General features: G+C 43.5%; 1 protein-coding gene across 1 annotated transcript in view; it reads left to right on the forward strand.

The window, feature by feature from the left end:
* Positions 1–1,006: 1,006 nt before the first annotated feature.
* Rftn2 (raftlin family member 2) overlaps positions 1,007–16,473 on the forward strand; it is a 78,008-nt gene continuing 62,541 nt past the window's right edge. The window contains exon 1 of the mRNA XM_045147211.1: positions 1,007–1,664. Within this exon, the coding sequence (XP_045003146.1) occupies positions 1,526–1,664 (139 nt within the window). The 5' untranslated portion in view covers positions 1,007–1,525. The remainder of the gene's footprint in view (positions 1,665–16,473) is intronic.

Raw genomic sequence — 16,473 nt, forward strand, 5'->3', positions numbered from 1 at the left:
TATTTTATTTTTATTTATTTATTTGACAGAAAGGGAAAGAGGCAGAGAGAGAGAGAGTGTGTGTGTGTTTATGCCAGGGCCTCCAGCCATTGCAAATGAACTCCAGATGCATGTGCCACCTTGTGCATCTTGCTCTCTGAGGGTACTGAGGAATCAAACCTGAGTCCTTTGGCTTCGCATACAAACCCCTTAACAGCTGAGCCATCTTTGCAACCCCCCATTTTCTTTATTAAGGCTATTTTGAGACCTGTAGAAGTACTTTACTCATTACTATCACGAGTCTTGAAACAACAGTGTGTTAAACCAAGGGTGTTGGGGAAGCTAATTATCTATGACTGCCTCTCCTTTGCAATTAAGTAGTGCTATATCTTGTTTAATTTTTATTTCTTTTTATTAACATACAATAATTGGATAAAAGTGGGTTTCATGATGACATATTCATACATGTGTATAAGGTACTTTGATCACATGCACCCCCATTATCCTTCTCTTCTTTCCCGAGTATTTTATGAAAATGTTTTAATATGTTTTTAACTTGCTCGTTTATATCAGCATATGATTTTTCCAGCATAAAGAAACCCGATGTACAAAGACATTTTCAAAGGTTACCTAAAGTGCTTCTTTTTTGTTGTTGTTGTTTTTCGAGGTAAGGTCTCACTGTAGCTCAGACTGACCTGGATTTCACTATGTAGTCTCAAGGTGGCCTCAAACTTATGGCAATCCTCCTACCTCTGATCCCCCGTGCTGGGATTAAAGGCATGCACCACCACATCAGGCTCCTAAAGTGCATTTTTATTTTTCCACATCACTTTTCTCCTTTTAGACTGCAGAAAGTTTCCTCATAAAACTGATTTCCTTTCCAGAAATGATTTTTGTTTCCAACCACATTAATCTTTTTTTTATCCTCTCTCTCTCTCTCTCTGTCTCTGTCTCTCTCTCTCTCTCTCCCTCTCCCTCTCTCTTCTTCCCTCCCTCCCTCTCTCCTTTTGCTTTCTTGGGGGTAGCAAGAAGGAAGGAGGGTGAGTACCGGATGGAGAAAACAGAAAAAGAATTGTATGCGCGCTGTCTGAATATATCCTATACTTGTAAATAATCACATCCGAGTTGCACTTTTGCCTTTAAATTCCGTTTCTGGACACCTCTTTTTTCATCCAGCCAGCTGGGAGAGACAAAGCACTGTTGGTGCCTTCAGGGACGGAACTCTGGTAGGGGCTGGCTGGCTGTAAATTGACGTGGCATGGAAATTCTCCGCTAAGTTGGAGCAGCTTGCAAGTTTCTCGAAGATCAAGCCCAGCCTCCAGGAGCTGGGGCTCAACCATGGGCTCAGAGACTTCACAGAAAAATGGATAGAGCGTGCCCTCGGCCCCTTGCTTCGGACCCCGACGTTTTCTTTTGGGCTGTCTATGGTTCAGCCGAAAACCAAGTCAAAGCAGCCAAGTCTGCAACTTTCCTTTCGCAGCTTAAACAACAGAATTTGCTGCTCTCTCGCCCTTTTCCTGCAGTTTAATTCCTTGCAGACTCTGCCATGGGGTGCGGACTTCGGAAGCTGGAAGACCCTGATGATAGCAGCCCTGGAAAAATCTTTTCTACCCTCAAGAGACCGCAAGTGGAAACAAAGGCAGAATTTGCTTACGAATATGTGTTGCTGGATTTTACTCTACAAGGTACCCGTTCCTTCTACTTTATGTGTTAAATGTTTCCAAAAATAAGAGCATTGTTTGCATGTGTTGACTTGTGTGTGAATTCTTAAACTGTTCTTCCTAATCAGTTTGTACAATCCATCTAATAATCATGCTTTGTTTCTTAATATTTGAAATGATTTTTTGTTTTGTTTTGTTTGCTTTTGTGAACATGGCTCATGTGTACTTTACAAAATTGGGAGAACTGCTTGGAAATGTTTCTTATTCGTTTCTAAATCAAATACTTAGTTGTGGAAGAATTCAGGGGGAAAAAATATTTGATTTCCAAGCCAAATGGCTGTAGTCTTAATGACAGCTCTGGTTTTGAAAAAGATTTGAAAGACACAGGCATGCAGGGATATAACTTACATCAAATCGTGGAAAACTTTGCTAAGGCAATTCTGAGATTGCCAACTGTGATTGTGTTATTCATTTGATATGTTTGACCAAACTAAAGTTTGAAAATATAGCTTCTTTTTTTTTTTTAAGGAGGAAAAAAGGTAGGCTGCTGTGAAACACTTCCTCTGCTTGGTGCTCAGCCCCTCACAGAGAAACCCTGTCCCAGAAAGTTGGAAACACAAATAAACAAGCCCAGATGGCAGCTCTGGGAAGGGGCTGAGGCAGCAACGCTTCTCAAACACTCTGCCTTGTTCCTTGTGGAAACTCTGAACACAGCCACAACTGCACGAACTGGACAGATTAAAAATTTAAAAATAAATAGATAACTCCATCTCTAGTAATGGGGTACAAAACAAAGAATTTTAGAGAAACTTGCTTACTGTTAAGATTTCCAAATATTAGTATTTTAATATCTTATTATAAAGTTATATTTTTTTAATTCTCACAAGTCATACATTTTATCAGTTCATATTTCATACTAACTAAATTATCCTATTGGATAGTATTCTATTTTTTTCTTAAACACAAATTCATTCTTTCCTTCTCTCTCCCTCTCTCTCTTTCTAACAGTGCATCTTTGTGCAAGAGGCAAGAGCAACCCATTTTTCTTTGTGAAAAAATGAGCTTGCCAGCAAGCAAAATGCCTCCCAAATACACATCCAATCTGTACCTGTACTTTGGACTTGCTTGCGTGCCTATTTTTAATCTAAGGATATGGTTACCAAAAGAATGAAAGTATCCTTAATCTTATCCATTAAGCAAGTAATAAATGGATTGAGCTAATGATGATGTTCAGTAATATACCCAAATAATCATGAAATTTGTGTACTTTAAAAAATTATTGTTTCAGGCCAGGCATGGTGGCGCATGCCCTTAATCCCAGCTCTTGGGAGGCAGAGGTAGAGGGATTGCCATGAGTTCGAGGCCACCTTGAGACTACATAGTTAATTCCAGGTGAGCCTGGACAGCAGAGAGACCCTACCTCAAAAAAACAAAAAAAATTATAATTTCAAAGCCAGGCGTGGTGGTGCACGCCTTTAATCCCAGCACTGGGGATGCAGAGGTAGAAGGATCGCTGTGAGTTTGAGGCCACCTTGAGACTGCATAGTGAGTTTCCAGGTCAGCCTAGGCTAGTGTGAAACCCTACCTCAAAAACAACAAAAAATTATCATTTCAGAAAATATTTAACTGTGGTGCTTTCTCAGTGAAGGCTCACTCCATTGCTTTTCTTTCTTTCTTTTTTAAACAAAAAAACTATGTTTACTTTATATTTATATTATATAACTTATTTGCAAGCAGAAAGAGTAAGGACACACCAGGGCCTCTTGCTGCCTCAACCAAACTGCAGATGCATCTGGCTGCACATAAGTACTGGGGAATCAAACACAGGCCAGCAAGGCTTTACAAGCAAGCACCTTTAACTGCTGAGCCATCTTCTTACCCCTGTATTGCTTTCTTAAATTTCAGCAAACAACATACTCTCCTTAGCTTTGAAACATTATTGATTCATGCAGCTTACTCCAGAGCCATCTTATTCCGATACAGAACCCACTCTAGCACATAGAACTTCAAGGAACTTGAAGTTTTTCTGATTCATCTCTTTCCAAAACTGTTAGCATCTCAAATTTGTATGACTGCAGTTCCACAAATCAAGAAAACACACAGCTTTGTTGAAAATTCATTTTGGTTTTGTCCTTTTCAAAAGCCCTTTGATCTGTGAAGGGAGTACAATTTCCACCTTCCACTCTAGGTGTTGGGAGAGGTAAGTTACCGTGGAGTATGGGCACATAAGCGGAGTATGCAAAGACCAGCACTGAAAGCAGGCACATAGGAAGCTGTGTCTGCTTTCTCTTTCACACAGGCACCTTGTCTCCTCATGCCCCATTTCTCCCCAGTTTTCCCACATGGTTTTGTTTTGGATTTTTGTTTGCCTGATTGTTTTGGTCTTGCATTTGCTGCTTTGGATGCCAAGACTGAACGCCACCAGCCCAGCTCCCCACCCCCTTCCAGACCATTCCCGGCCTCTCTTCTCTTGTCTCTGGCAGCCACCTGCCTGCCACTCTAGCGTTTACTAGAGCGAGTCAGAGTGGATTAAGATATGCCAGCCTTCTGCTTGGCACTGGCAACCTTTTACTGGGATTGCTGGAAGAAATGAATAATGTCAGCTCTGCCTATCAGGACCACCATGCAAGGAGCAACCGCCGAGGAAACAAAGTGGCCCAGTGACAGCTGTGTGTGCTCACAGACAGCCTGCCTCTTACTTTGCTCCCCTATTTTTTCCAAACACAGAGTAAAGTGCAAAGAGGAGGAGACTAAAAATTCTCAGTCCCTGTGTAGGGGTGGGTACAAGTATCTTGACCAATTTATCAATTCCCCATTCAATGCCATCTTTCTCTCCCCATGATGGTATATGCATTGTAGGAAAATGAAATGCTATTTTCATTTTAAAGTTGTTCCCTCTATTATGACTGACCTCACTTGTTTGTCTTTTATCTATACCTTCAAAGATTCAGCTAGGAGGAAATAAAACAGCTTGCCCCTCAATCCTTTCTTACCCCCCCCCCACACACACACACACACGCTCTGCCAGCTCTCCCTGCCTGCTCTCTAGCTCTCGCCACCTTCCCCACGATTCTTTTTGGTCTTCCAGTAACTACTGGCATCTCCACAAGGGACATGATGGCATAGCACTCAGGCATAGGAGACTCTGAAATCAGAGTCCTTAGATCATGAATCTGCTGTTTCACTATATCACTTTCCTTATCCCAAAATGGGGATCTAATGGTGCTCACAGATAGCTGTTTTAAGGAACAAAGGAGGTGACATAAGCCTACCTACTTGCAGAGGTGGCTGATGCTTAGTGAGCGCTTAATAGGGTTAGTTGCTGTCGCCCCTCTTATGAGAAAACCAGTCTTAAGCCGGGCGTGGTGGCGCACGCCTTTAATCCCAGCACTCGGGAGGCAGAGGTAGGAGGATCGCCATGACTTCAAGGCAACCCTGAGACTACAGAGTTAATTCCAGGTCAGCCTGGACCAGAGTGAGACTCTACCTCGAAAAACTAAAAAAAAAAAAAGAAAACCAGTCTTTAAAACTAGAGACAAACTGCACCATTTCTTTTCTCTCTTTTTCTCTTTCTTTTCTTCCTTTAAATACAGCTCCTACAGGCAATTTCTTTTGTTGTTTTGAGGTAGCGTCTTGCTCTATCCCAGGCTGACCTAAATACACTATGTAGTCTCAGGTTGGCCTCAAACTCACAGTGACCCTCCTACCTTGGCCTCCGAAGTGCTGGGGTTAAAGGTGTGTACCACCTCACTCTGCTAGGCAATTTCTTGACAAATCTGTTGAGATCACTGAATTAATTCCTGTAGTTTCCCGTGTGGTGGTTTGATTCAGGTGTCCCCCATAAACTTAGGAGTTCTGAATGCTAGCTCCCCAGCTGATGGATATTTGGGAATTAATGCCTCCTGGAGGGAGTGTATTGTTGGGGGCGGGCTTATGGGCTTTATAGCCAGTTTCCCCTTGCCAGTGTTTGGCACGCCCTCCTGTTGCTGTGGTCCATCTTATGTTGGCCAGGGGGTGATGTCCACCTTCTGCTCATGCCATCGTTTTCCCCTGCCATCGTGGAGCTTCCCCTCAAGCCTGTAAGCCAAAATAAATCTCTTTTTCCCAGAAGCTACTCTTGGTTGGGTGATTTCTACCAGCAATGCGAACCGGACCGCAACACCCTCTGATATATGATACTTAATTATTGGCTATATGTATGTTCATTTTTAGGCTCATGTACTTTTTCCTCATCCTGACCACAAAAATTGTTTATTTGTACAACCACAGCTTGATAAATGTGTGAACAGCTCTATGCATTTCTGTGTTAGGAATTTCAGTAACTATAGAAAACATTAAAAATTTAAGTTCTAAAGCCGGGCGTGGTGGCGCACGCCTTTAATCCCAGCACTCGGGAGGCAGAGGTAGGAGGATTTCCATGAGTTCAAGGCCACCCTGAAATGACAGAGTTAATTCCAGGTCAGCCTGGACCAGAGTGAGACCCTACCTCGAAAAACCAAAAAAAAAAAAAAAAAAAAAAAAAAAAATTAAGTTCTGGCCGGGCATGGCAGCACACGCCTTTAATCCCAGCACTTGGGAAGCAGAGGTAGGAGGATGGCCATGAGTTCAAGGCCACTCTGAGATTACATAGTGAATTCCAGACCAGCTTGGGCTAGACTTAGACCCTACCTTGAAAAAACAAAACAAAACAAAAAAAGCTTAAGTTCTAAGATTGCTTAGTGGTTAAGGCACTTGCCTACAAAGCCTAAGGACCCAGGGTCAATTCCCCAGTTCCCACGTAAAGCCAGATGCACAAACTGGCCCATACATCTGGAGTTTGTTGGCAGTGGCTAGAGGCTCTGGCACACCCATTCTCTCTGTCTCTCTTGCTCTACTTGCAAATAAAAATATATATAATAAAAATTAAATTTTAAAAATCTTAAGTTTTTCTTTCAAAAAATGTAAAGTCCTATTCATATAGGCTGAATTTTGCTAAAGATTCACACCAAGTCTACTAACTGCTCTTGAGAGATTTATTGTAGTTCTTATGGGTTGGGGAGGTAGCTCAGTAGAGAAGCATGCATGAGATTCAACTTCCAGTCTGCCAAAAATAATTACTACAGTGTGTATGGCATGCTTTCCATTATATAGTAATGATTTCTTTCACCACATTATGATAAGTTGGGAGCTTGTGACTTCTGCTTACCAGTCAATGCATTTGTTGAATGAATGAATAAATAAAGTTAGCCAGGCATGGTGGCATACGCCTTTAATCCCAGCCCTTGGGAAGCAGAGGTAGGAGAATTACCATGAGTTCAAGGCCACCCTGAGACTACATAGTGAATTCCAGGTCAGCCTGAGACCCTACCTTGAAAACAATTTAAAAAAAAAAGTCATAAAGCCGGACGTGGTGACACACACCACTAATCCCAGCACTTGGGAGGCAGAGGTAGGAGGATCACCGTGAGTTCAAAGCCACTCTGAGACTACGTAGTGAATTCCAGGTCAGCCTGAGCTACAGTGAGACGCTACCTCGAAATACAAAAACAAAAACATAAAACAAAAGAAAAAGTCGTAATACATGGTACACCCTGGAGGAATGACATGCTATGAGAAGTGCTAGAAAAAGGAGAATTAGTCAGAATGTGAGCTAGGACTTCAACTGACCCTTGAAGAAAATAGTAGGACTTAGATAAAGGGAAAGAAATTAAGAGGTTGAAGCATGGTCAATGGTTAGTAGCAGAGCAGTGAACTAAGGGAGGCTTTATACGGGAGAAGTGGAGGATAAGGATGGAAACTATGAGTGAGTTCTGTCTCAGTTTAAGAATTGAGATTCAGCCAGACGTGGTGCGCACACCTTTAATCCCAGCACTGGGGAGACAGAGGTAGGAGGATTGCTGTGAGTTCAAGACCACCCTGAGAATACAGAGTGAATTCCAGGTCAGCCTGGGCTAGAGTGAGATCCTACCTCAAAAAAAAAAAAAAGTAAAAAAAAAGAATTAAGATTCAAACCTACAGTTGTAAAGGTGTTTTGAAATAGTAGTCAGGATGTGCTGAGATATATTTTGGGAAGATTAATGTGGACTTGCATTTGAGGAGAGATAAGACAAGGAAAAAAACCAGAAAACTGCTTATATGGTCACGGCTAAGGATAATTAGAACTCACAGGCGAGGGGCTGTCATCAGGAAGAAAGGCAGGGGTAGATAAAGCAGATGTTATAAAATAAAAACTCAGCCAGGCATGGTGGCACACGCCGTTAATCCCAGCACTCAGGAGACAGAAGTAGGAGGATGGCTGTGAGTTTGAGGCCATCCTGAGACTAAGTACTAAATTCCAGGTCAGCCTGGGCTAGAATGAAACCCTACCTTGAAAAAACAATAAATAAACAAATAAATAATAAAATAAGAATTAGCAGGTAACTGGCTAGAGATGGGGGTGGAGGGCACAGAAAGAATGAAAGCTTGGGATGACTTCCCAGCTTTTGTTGTTATTTCAAGGTAGGTTCTCTCTCTAGCCCAGGCTGACCTAGAAGTCATTCTGTAGTCTTGGGCTGGCCTCCACTTCACAGTAATCCTACCTCTACCTCTGCCTCCCAAGTGCTGGGATTAAAGGTGTGCACCAGCACACCAAGCTTTTTATAAAAAAAATTTTTTAAATATTATTTTTACTTATTTGCACACAGACAGGGAGGAAGGGGGGGGGAGAGAGTATGGGCATATCAGGAACTCTTACCACAATGCAAATGAACTCCAGATACATGCCCCACTTTGTGTAATCCGGCTTTATGTGGGTGCTGGTGGATTGAACCCAGGCCATCAGGCTTTGCAAACAAGTGCCTTTAACCACTGAGTCATCTCTCCAGCCACCCCCTCTTTTTTTTTTTAGGCTGACTATGTAGCCTCAGAGTGGCCTCAAACTCACAACTATCATCTTACCTTTGCCTCTGAACTGCTGGTATTAAAAGTGACCACCACCACGCCCAGCCAGCCCCTTTTAAAATATTTTAATTTGGTGTGTGTGTGTGTGTGTGTGTGCACGCGCGCTCAATGGCAGGCACACAGTGGAAGTCAGAGAACAAAGTTCAGGCCATCCTTACCTTCTACCTCTTCTTGTTTACCACTCTGCTCAGGGACTTCCAGAAAATTCTCCTATCTCCATCGCCTTTCTCAAAATAGACACACTGGGAGTACAGAAGCCCACCACAGCTTCCAGATTTATGTGGGGTCTGGATATCCAAACTCAGTCTGAGTGACATTCCAAAGCGAGGCAGATTGTGACCAGAGGGCAACCCCCCTGGGCCATATTTTGTCTGAAGGGACAGCACAGCACCAGATGCCCCGCTGGAAATGGCGCTGGGAGGGGTTGGGAGCAAGGTGTTAGGGAGAGGAAATGCAGACACAGCACAAGTGTCTTGGGCTGAATTCTGGGGCACAGCCATGAAGAGAGCAACTCAACAGGAAGGACTGTAACACCAGAGAGAGCAAAAGCGATATTAGATACACGAATTATCATTTTAAATGGTAGAGCTTTCAATAAAAATAGGGGTGAAGCACTGAAGAGGATGTACTAAAAAAGCAACAAAAGATAACCAAGGGCTGGAGGGATGGGTTAGTGGTTAAGGCACTTGCCTGCAGAGCCAAAGGACCTCGGCTCAATTCCCCAGGGCCCACTTAAGCCAGATGCACAAGGGGATGCACGCATCCGGAGTTCGTCTGCAGTGGCTGGAAGACCCAGTGCACCCATACTCTTTTCTCTCTCCCTCTCTCTCTCTCTCTCTCTCTCTCTCTCTCTCTCGCTAGCTCGCTCGCTCACTCGCTCTCAAATAAATAAATAAAAACAAAATTTATAAAAAGATGGTCAGAAATATAAGTTATAAGGGAAGAGCTGAGGAGGGTGATGTATGCCTATAATCCCAGCACTTGGAAGGCTGAGGCAGGAATACAAATTTGAGACCAGCCTAGGCTACATGGAAAGACCCTGTGAGAGAGAAAAAGCAATGGGGGGTTGGAAAGGGAAGAGAAGGAGAGAAATGGAATAGGGGTCCAGCTAAATTTTCTCTAACTATATCAGTATTGTAAGTTCTTGAACATTTCCCTAAGCAGTCAAATGATTATCTATAATGTTAAAGTGCTATGTGAAAAGAAATTAATGATAAAAATGACCGAATCTACCTAAGCATCAATAAAACTCCTAGTCTTCCATATTATTATGTGAAAAATGAAACGTACGTTGCTCCAATACATTTGAAATGATGAGAAAGTTTGGCTTAGGAAACGAACAAAATCTTACAAATCCAGACTATTGTGGGAAAGAATTCCATTCTGAACTGGGAGAGGAAGGGATGTCTAATAATAGCATGCAGTTGGCCACTTTCTTAAAATGTCAGTGATAGGACACACACACACACACACACATTCCTGTCAGCTCTTTCCTCTTCCTTCATTTCCTACCTTATATCTGGGTGGTCATTTATTCAGTTTTTCAGTGACCAGTTAGTGAGCACCTCCTGGGATAGAAAAAAAGGAAAATCCGGGTCACTGCCCTCTGTCAACCTACATCCTAGTGACGGAAGCTGGGACATAGACACTCAGCTCCTACAAGAGCCATAGGCCCTGTGAAGCAGGCTGTGGTCTCCAAGAGCCAGGGAAGCCACGCTCCTTGACCTGCGTGATCGAGTCCAGAAAGGAACCTTAGTGCCACCTCTTCTGAGGTGTCAAAATGAGTGAGACTCAGCCAGGCAGGAGGTGCATGTCTTTAGTCCCAGCACTCAGGAGGCAGAGGTAAGAGGATCGCCATGAGTTCAAGGCCACCCTGAGACTACATAGTGAATTCCAGATCAGCCTGGGCTTGAGTGAGACCCTACCTCAAAAAAAAAAAAAAAAAATGAGTGAGACTCAGACAGAGGTTTCTACCCAGAAAATTTAAACTGACTCTAGAGTCAATAAGGAGAGGACAATCCAGTAAAAAAAAAAAAAAAAAAATGGACAAAGATCTTGGACAGATCAATATAGGAAATCACAATGGGTCAAAGAAAGTAAGCTGTGTCCTGCTCAGTGACCAAAAAAATGCATGTTAAAATCTCAGTGAACTGTCAGTCTCTCTCTCTCTCTCTCCTTGCAAATAAATAATTTTTTTTTTCTAAGAAGTGTTAGAGATTGGGGGGAATTACCATGGGATATTGTTTACAGTTATGGACGTTGTCAAGTGGCACATGCATCTGGAGTTTGTTTGTAGCAGCTGGAGGCTTGGGCATGCGTATTCTGTCTCTCTATCTCTCTCTGCTTGCCAATAAATAAATAAAAATATTTTTTAAGGGCTGAGGACATGGCTTAACAGTTAGGTACATGCCTGCAAAGCCTAAGGACCCAGGTGGCACATACATCTGGAGTTCATTTGCCGTGGCTAGAGGCCCTGGCGTGCCCATTCTCTCTCTCTCATAAATAAATAAAATATTTTTTAAAATATTTTTTAAATATATCTTCAAGCCAGGCATGGTGGTCATTGCCTTTAATCCCAACACTCGGGAGGCAGAGGTAGGAGGATCTCCATGAGTTTGAGGCCACCTTGAGATTACATATATAATGAATTCCAGGTCAGCCTGGACCAGAGAGAGACCCTACCTTGAAAAACCACACACACACACACACACACACACACACACACACACAAATATATTTATAGATCACCCTGAGATTACATAGTGAATTACAGGTCAGCCTGAACTAGTGAAACCCTATCTCAAAAACAAAACAACAACAACAACAATGTGTGTGTGTGTGTGTGTATATGGTGATATGCTCACACACAAGGGACCACTGTACTGCAGAAGTCAGCTGACTTTTTTACAAAGGACCAGATAGTGAGCATGTTAGACTTTGTGAGCCTGTGGCGTCAGTCAACTCTGCTAGACTGCAGCACCTCAGAAAAGGCCCCTTCATCCTTTGCCCGCCCCGCACTGGACAGCACAGCGACCACAGACTGAGTCACGGCTACCAGCACCGCTCCATCAGGGCTCCCCGTGGGGCCGGAGGAGGCACGCCGAGTAGGCGCCGCACAGTGCCATTGACTTCTCTCTCCAAATGCAGCCCACTGGGCTGGCAGCAGAGGTCAGTGGCCGAGCACTGAGGAGCACGTGCAGGTTCCCCGCTGAGACCCCGAGTGGCCCAGTCAGCACCCTGAACGGTAGGGTGACAGCTGCACCCTCTGGTAGTGACCTAAAAGGAAGAGGAGGGATGGTGGCTGCAGAAGTCAAGGGAGTGCCTTTGAAGGAGGATCTGTGACTGTGAAGCAGATGAGCTCTGGAGTAGGGGACTTTCTGGTTTTGGAGTGGATATGGTTATCCAAGTGTTAGTGGCTTTAAGTATGTTTTATGCTTTTTCCTTTCCTATGTTACGTTCACCTTCCTACGCCCCAGCACCCCCCGAAAAAACATGTTACAAAGAATGACTGAGGAGGTGAATGAAATTAAAGCAAACAAAGTTGAAAAAGATGCGCCAAGGCCAGGGATGACAGGCAGCCCTGTGATCTCTGTGGACACTGCACTAAGACAGAGAGGTAGGAGTCCAGCATAGGAGAGAAAAAGCAGAGAAACGTGGGTGACAGGACTCTGAAACTGCCATCAACTGATCTGTTGTATATATGCCTGTGACAACAAATTTTATAATCCAAAAGCTTTGATTTTGTGTGTGGTATGCATGTTTATATATGGATAGGTGTGCATGTGGGTACTTGTGGGGACACGTGTACACATAGGGCCAGTTGACACAATCACTCTTAACCTTTTTTTTTTTTTTTGGAGACAGGGTCCTTCACTGAACCTGAGACTCACCTGTTTGGCTAGGCCACCCTGCCAGCAAGTCCCAAGGATGATCCTGTCTCTCTCCCGACCCTCACACCCCCCCCAGTGCACACTGAGAATACCACACACCACCAAGCCCAGCATTTTGCATGGGTGTGGGGATCCAAACTCTGGTCTTTATGCTTGAGTGACAAGCACTTTACCCGCTGAGTCATAATTTCAGCCCCAAAAGAGTATTGCATGGTGTGTGTGTGTGTGTGTGTGTGTGTGTGTGTGTGCGCGCGCACACTTGGTTTTTTGAGGTAGGGTCTCGCTCAAGCCCAGGCTGACCTGGAATCACTATCTAGTCTCAGGCTGGACTCTGACTCACAGCAATCCGCCTCCCAAATGCTGGGATTAAAGGTGTGCGCCACCACACTCAACAAAAATATTTTTTTTGTTTACTTGTGAGTAGAGAGAAGAGAGACAATGGGTAGCCAAGTGCCTCCAGCTGCTGTAACGAGCTCCAGATGCGAGCACTTCTTTGTGCATCGGGATCTGTGTGGGTACTGGGGAATCTAGCTAGGTTGCGAAGCTTTGCAGTTAAGTGCCTTCACCCCTGAGCCATCTCTCCAGCCCCAACCCAATAGAATTTTGCTGAATTTTAAAACTGCAGTTATAAGGTGTGGTGGCGCCGGGTGTGGTGGTGCACGCCTTTAATCCCAGAACTCAGGAGGCAGAGGTAGGAAGATCACGGTGAATTTGAGGCCACCCTGGGACTCCAGAGTGAATTCCAGGTCAGCCTGGGCTAGATAGAGTGAGACCCTACCTCGAAAGACCAAAACCAAAGCAAAAGGTGGGAGTGGCATCCTATTCCTGTAATCCCAGCATTTAGGAAGTTGATCCAAGATGATCTCTTCAGTTTCAAGAATATGGTCCAAATCAATGCAGTTTCCAACTCTCAAGTCTTTCTGTCTAGGTTCAAGCTCAGCTGCACAATTTGTAACACTTTGTGCAAAACAATCTCTCACTTCCTACATTTCCTCATCTGAAAATAATATCCACCTTGTGCTGTATGTAAGGATTAAATTGTACGTGAAGCAATCATATCTCTGGCATTCCTACTTGGCGTAGTCCATGCCCTTTGAAAGTGTGGTAAAATTACTGGCTTGGGTTTGCAGAGGTAAATTGGTAGAGATGAATGGTATGGTTTGAACTATGCTCATAGAGTTGCATCATCAGAGCATAATTTATTATTTAACAAGTTCTTAGCTTTATAGTGAAATGTGATTGTCCATACATATGCTTTTGACTTGCTGCTGCGGTTGTTCTTGTGGGACAGGGTCACATACTATAGTCCAGGCTGTTCTGGAACAATCCTCCTGTTTCAGCCTCCCAAATGCACAGATTACAGGCACAAGCTACCACACCCAATAACTTCCTATCTTTAAATTTTGAAGCCGGGTGTGGTGGTGCACACCTTAATCCCAGCACTCAGGAGGCTTTACCTCCTAAAAGCCTCCTGAGTGCCGTGAGTTCAAGGCCATCCTGAAATTACATAGTTAATTCCAGGTCAGCCTGGACCAGAGTGAGACCCTACCTGGAAAAACCAAAAAAAAAAAAAAATATATATATATATATATATATATATATGTGTGTGTGTGTGTGTGTGTGTGTGTGTGTGTTCATCTTTGTCTGTACAACTTTCAAAGAAAGGAGAATTTTTTTTAATCTATGGCTATTTTAGTTTTTAGTATTTAGTTTTTAGTTGTCTCTTTGTACAACTTTTAAAGAAAGGAGAACTTTTTTTTAATCTATGGCTATTTTAGTTTAGATACTAAAAACAAACAATGTTGCTCAGCATTCAATATGTTTTCATTTTAAAATTAAAAATTCCCTGCCATGTGTGTAATTTTCAAAACAATTACAAAATGCTTTCTTTCACCAGCTCCTCTTAATAGCACTGTGAAACATAAAGCTTTTACAAATCATGTAACGAATTTAAAAGTAACCAGCCACACCCATTAGGGCTGTAAACAACACCATTTGTTACTTATTCCTAAGACCCCAGAGGTGAGTGCTGGTGTGAGGCGCGGAGGTTCGCAGCTGCCGCCCACTGCCTGTGCTGCTCAAATTCTAGTCTCACAGCTATCTAGCACCCCGCCTTAATTTCCTGTGTTTAAAAGGTAATAAGACCTCTGATACTACTGCCCCAGCGTAAAGATGTCAAATCAAAGGCTTGACATCAAGGGTTGAGCCCACCATGGAGAAATTCTGGTGGGTGTACACATAAACTTGTGCCTTCCTCACCAATATGCAAGATCAGGTTTGAACACTTAGCGAGTTCCTAACAGCCTTCCAGTCTCCTCCCATCAGAGTTTAAAACATTAGGACTAGGGGCACTGCCTGGAAAGTTCTCCACCTTTCTTCAGTGGTGACAGCATGTTTACAGCAAGCCTGGACATCTTTTGTTTACAGGACAGCTTGTTAACAGAGTGAGCCTTAGCCACCCAGCACCAGCGTGAGGAAGAATTGATCACTTCTGTGTCCTTAGAGGCTGAGCACTGTTAAAGATAGGTGAGAGGGGGCTTGATGGCACATGCCTACGAACCCAGCCCTTAGGAGGCTGAAGTAGAAAGACCTCTGTGAGTTCAAGGCCAGCCCTGACTACAACAGTGAGATCCAAGTCAGCCTGTGCTACAGTTAGAGCCTGCCTTAAAAAAAAAAAAAAAAAAAAAAAAAAAAAAGGGCTGGAGAGATGGCTTAGCAGGTAAGTGCTTGCCTGTGAAGCCTAAGGACCCTGGTTCGAGGCTTGGTTCCCCAGGTCCCATGTTAGCCAGATGCACAAGGGGGCGCACACATCTGGAGTTCGTTTGCAGTGGCTGGAAGCCCTGGCACGCCCATTCTCAATCTGTCTCTCTCTCTGTCACTTTCAAATAAATAAATAAAAAATGAACAAAAAAATTTTTTTTAAAAATGGTTTAGGCTGCTATCTAGACAGGGGCAGGCTTTGGTATGAAGAATCCCCACCCAGAGCAATAGTGAAAAACCAACAAGTGGGCTAGAGAGATGGCTTAGCAGTTAAGGTGCTTGCCTGCGAAGCCTAAGGACCCAGGTTTGATTCTCCAGGTCCCATGTAAGACAGATGCACAAAGTGATATATGTGTCTGGAGTTTGTTTTCAATGGCTACAGGCCCTGGCACAACTGTTCTCTCTCTTACTGTCTTTTCTCTCTCCCTTTCTCTCTCTCTCTCTGTCTCAAATAAAAAATAAATTTAAAAATAAAATTAAAAGTCATGGGCTGTATTCAGCCTTCAGACAGGTCTCATTTGGAACAAACAGTATTAAAGTATTTGAATTGTCACTTTTTTTTTTTTTTTTTTTTTTTTGGTTATTTCAAGGTAGGGTCTTGCTCTAGCCCAGGCTGACTTGGAATTAGTCTCAGGATAGCCTCAAACTCATGGAAATTCTCCTACCTCTGCCTCCCAAATGCTGGGATTAAAGATGTGTGCCACCACACCGAATGAATTATAACTTTTTTTTTCTTTTTTTGGTTTTTCAAGGTAGGGTCTCACTCTAGCTCAGGCTGACCTGGAATTCACTATGGAGTCTCAGGGTGGCCTTGAACTCACGGCGATCCTCCTACCTCTGCCTCCCGAGTGCTGGGATTAAAGGCGTGCGCCACCACGCCTGGCTCACATTTTTAAAATTGGAAACTATCACATAAGAATCTAATTGTGGGGGTTCCAAGAATTAGACACCACTGATTGTAGCAAGGCACCAGACTGTTATGCTCAGAAGGATACTCTGAGGGGTCCAGCACCCCCCAGCATCTCGGCTTTGTCAGCCTGGAATCAGGCATTGCGATAAGGGACTCAGGGTGAGGAGAGACCTATAACCTGGAGTGTGAGTTAGGAGGCTGAGATCTAGAGCACGAGTTAGGGAACCCGACCATCATCTTAATCCTGTCTGGAGTTCTGCAGGCTGGAAGCTAGGCCTTGTTTCTAGAATGACTTCAAATCCCTACAATCATCCTTTTCATGTTCTTTTTTTTTTTTTTTCTTTCTTTTAAGCTA

Source organism: Jaculus jaculus, chromosome 4 (genome assembly GCF_020740685.1).
Source record: "Jaculus jaculus isolate mJacJac1 chromosome 4, mJacJac1.mat.Y.cur, whole genome shotgun sequence".
NCBI lineage: Eukaryota > Metazoa > Chordata > Mammalia > Rodentia > Dipodidae > Jaculus > Jaculus jaculus.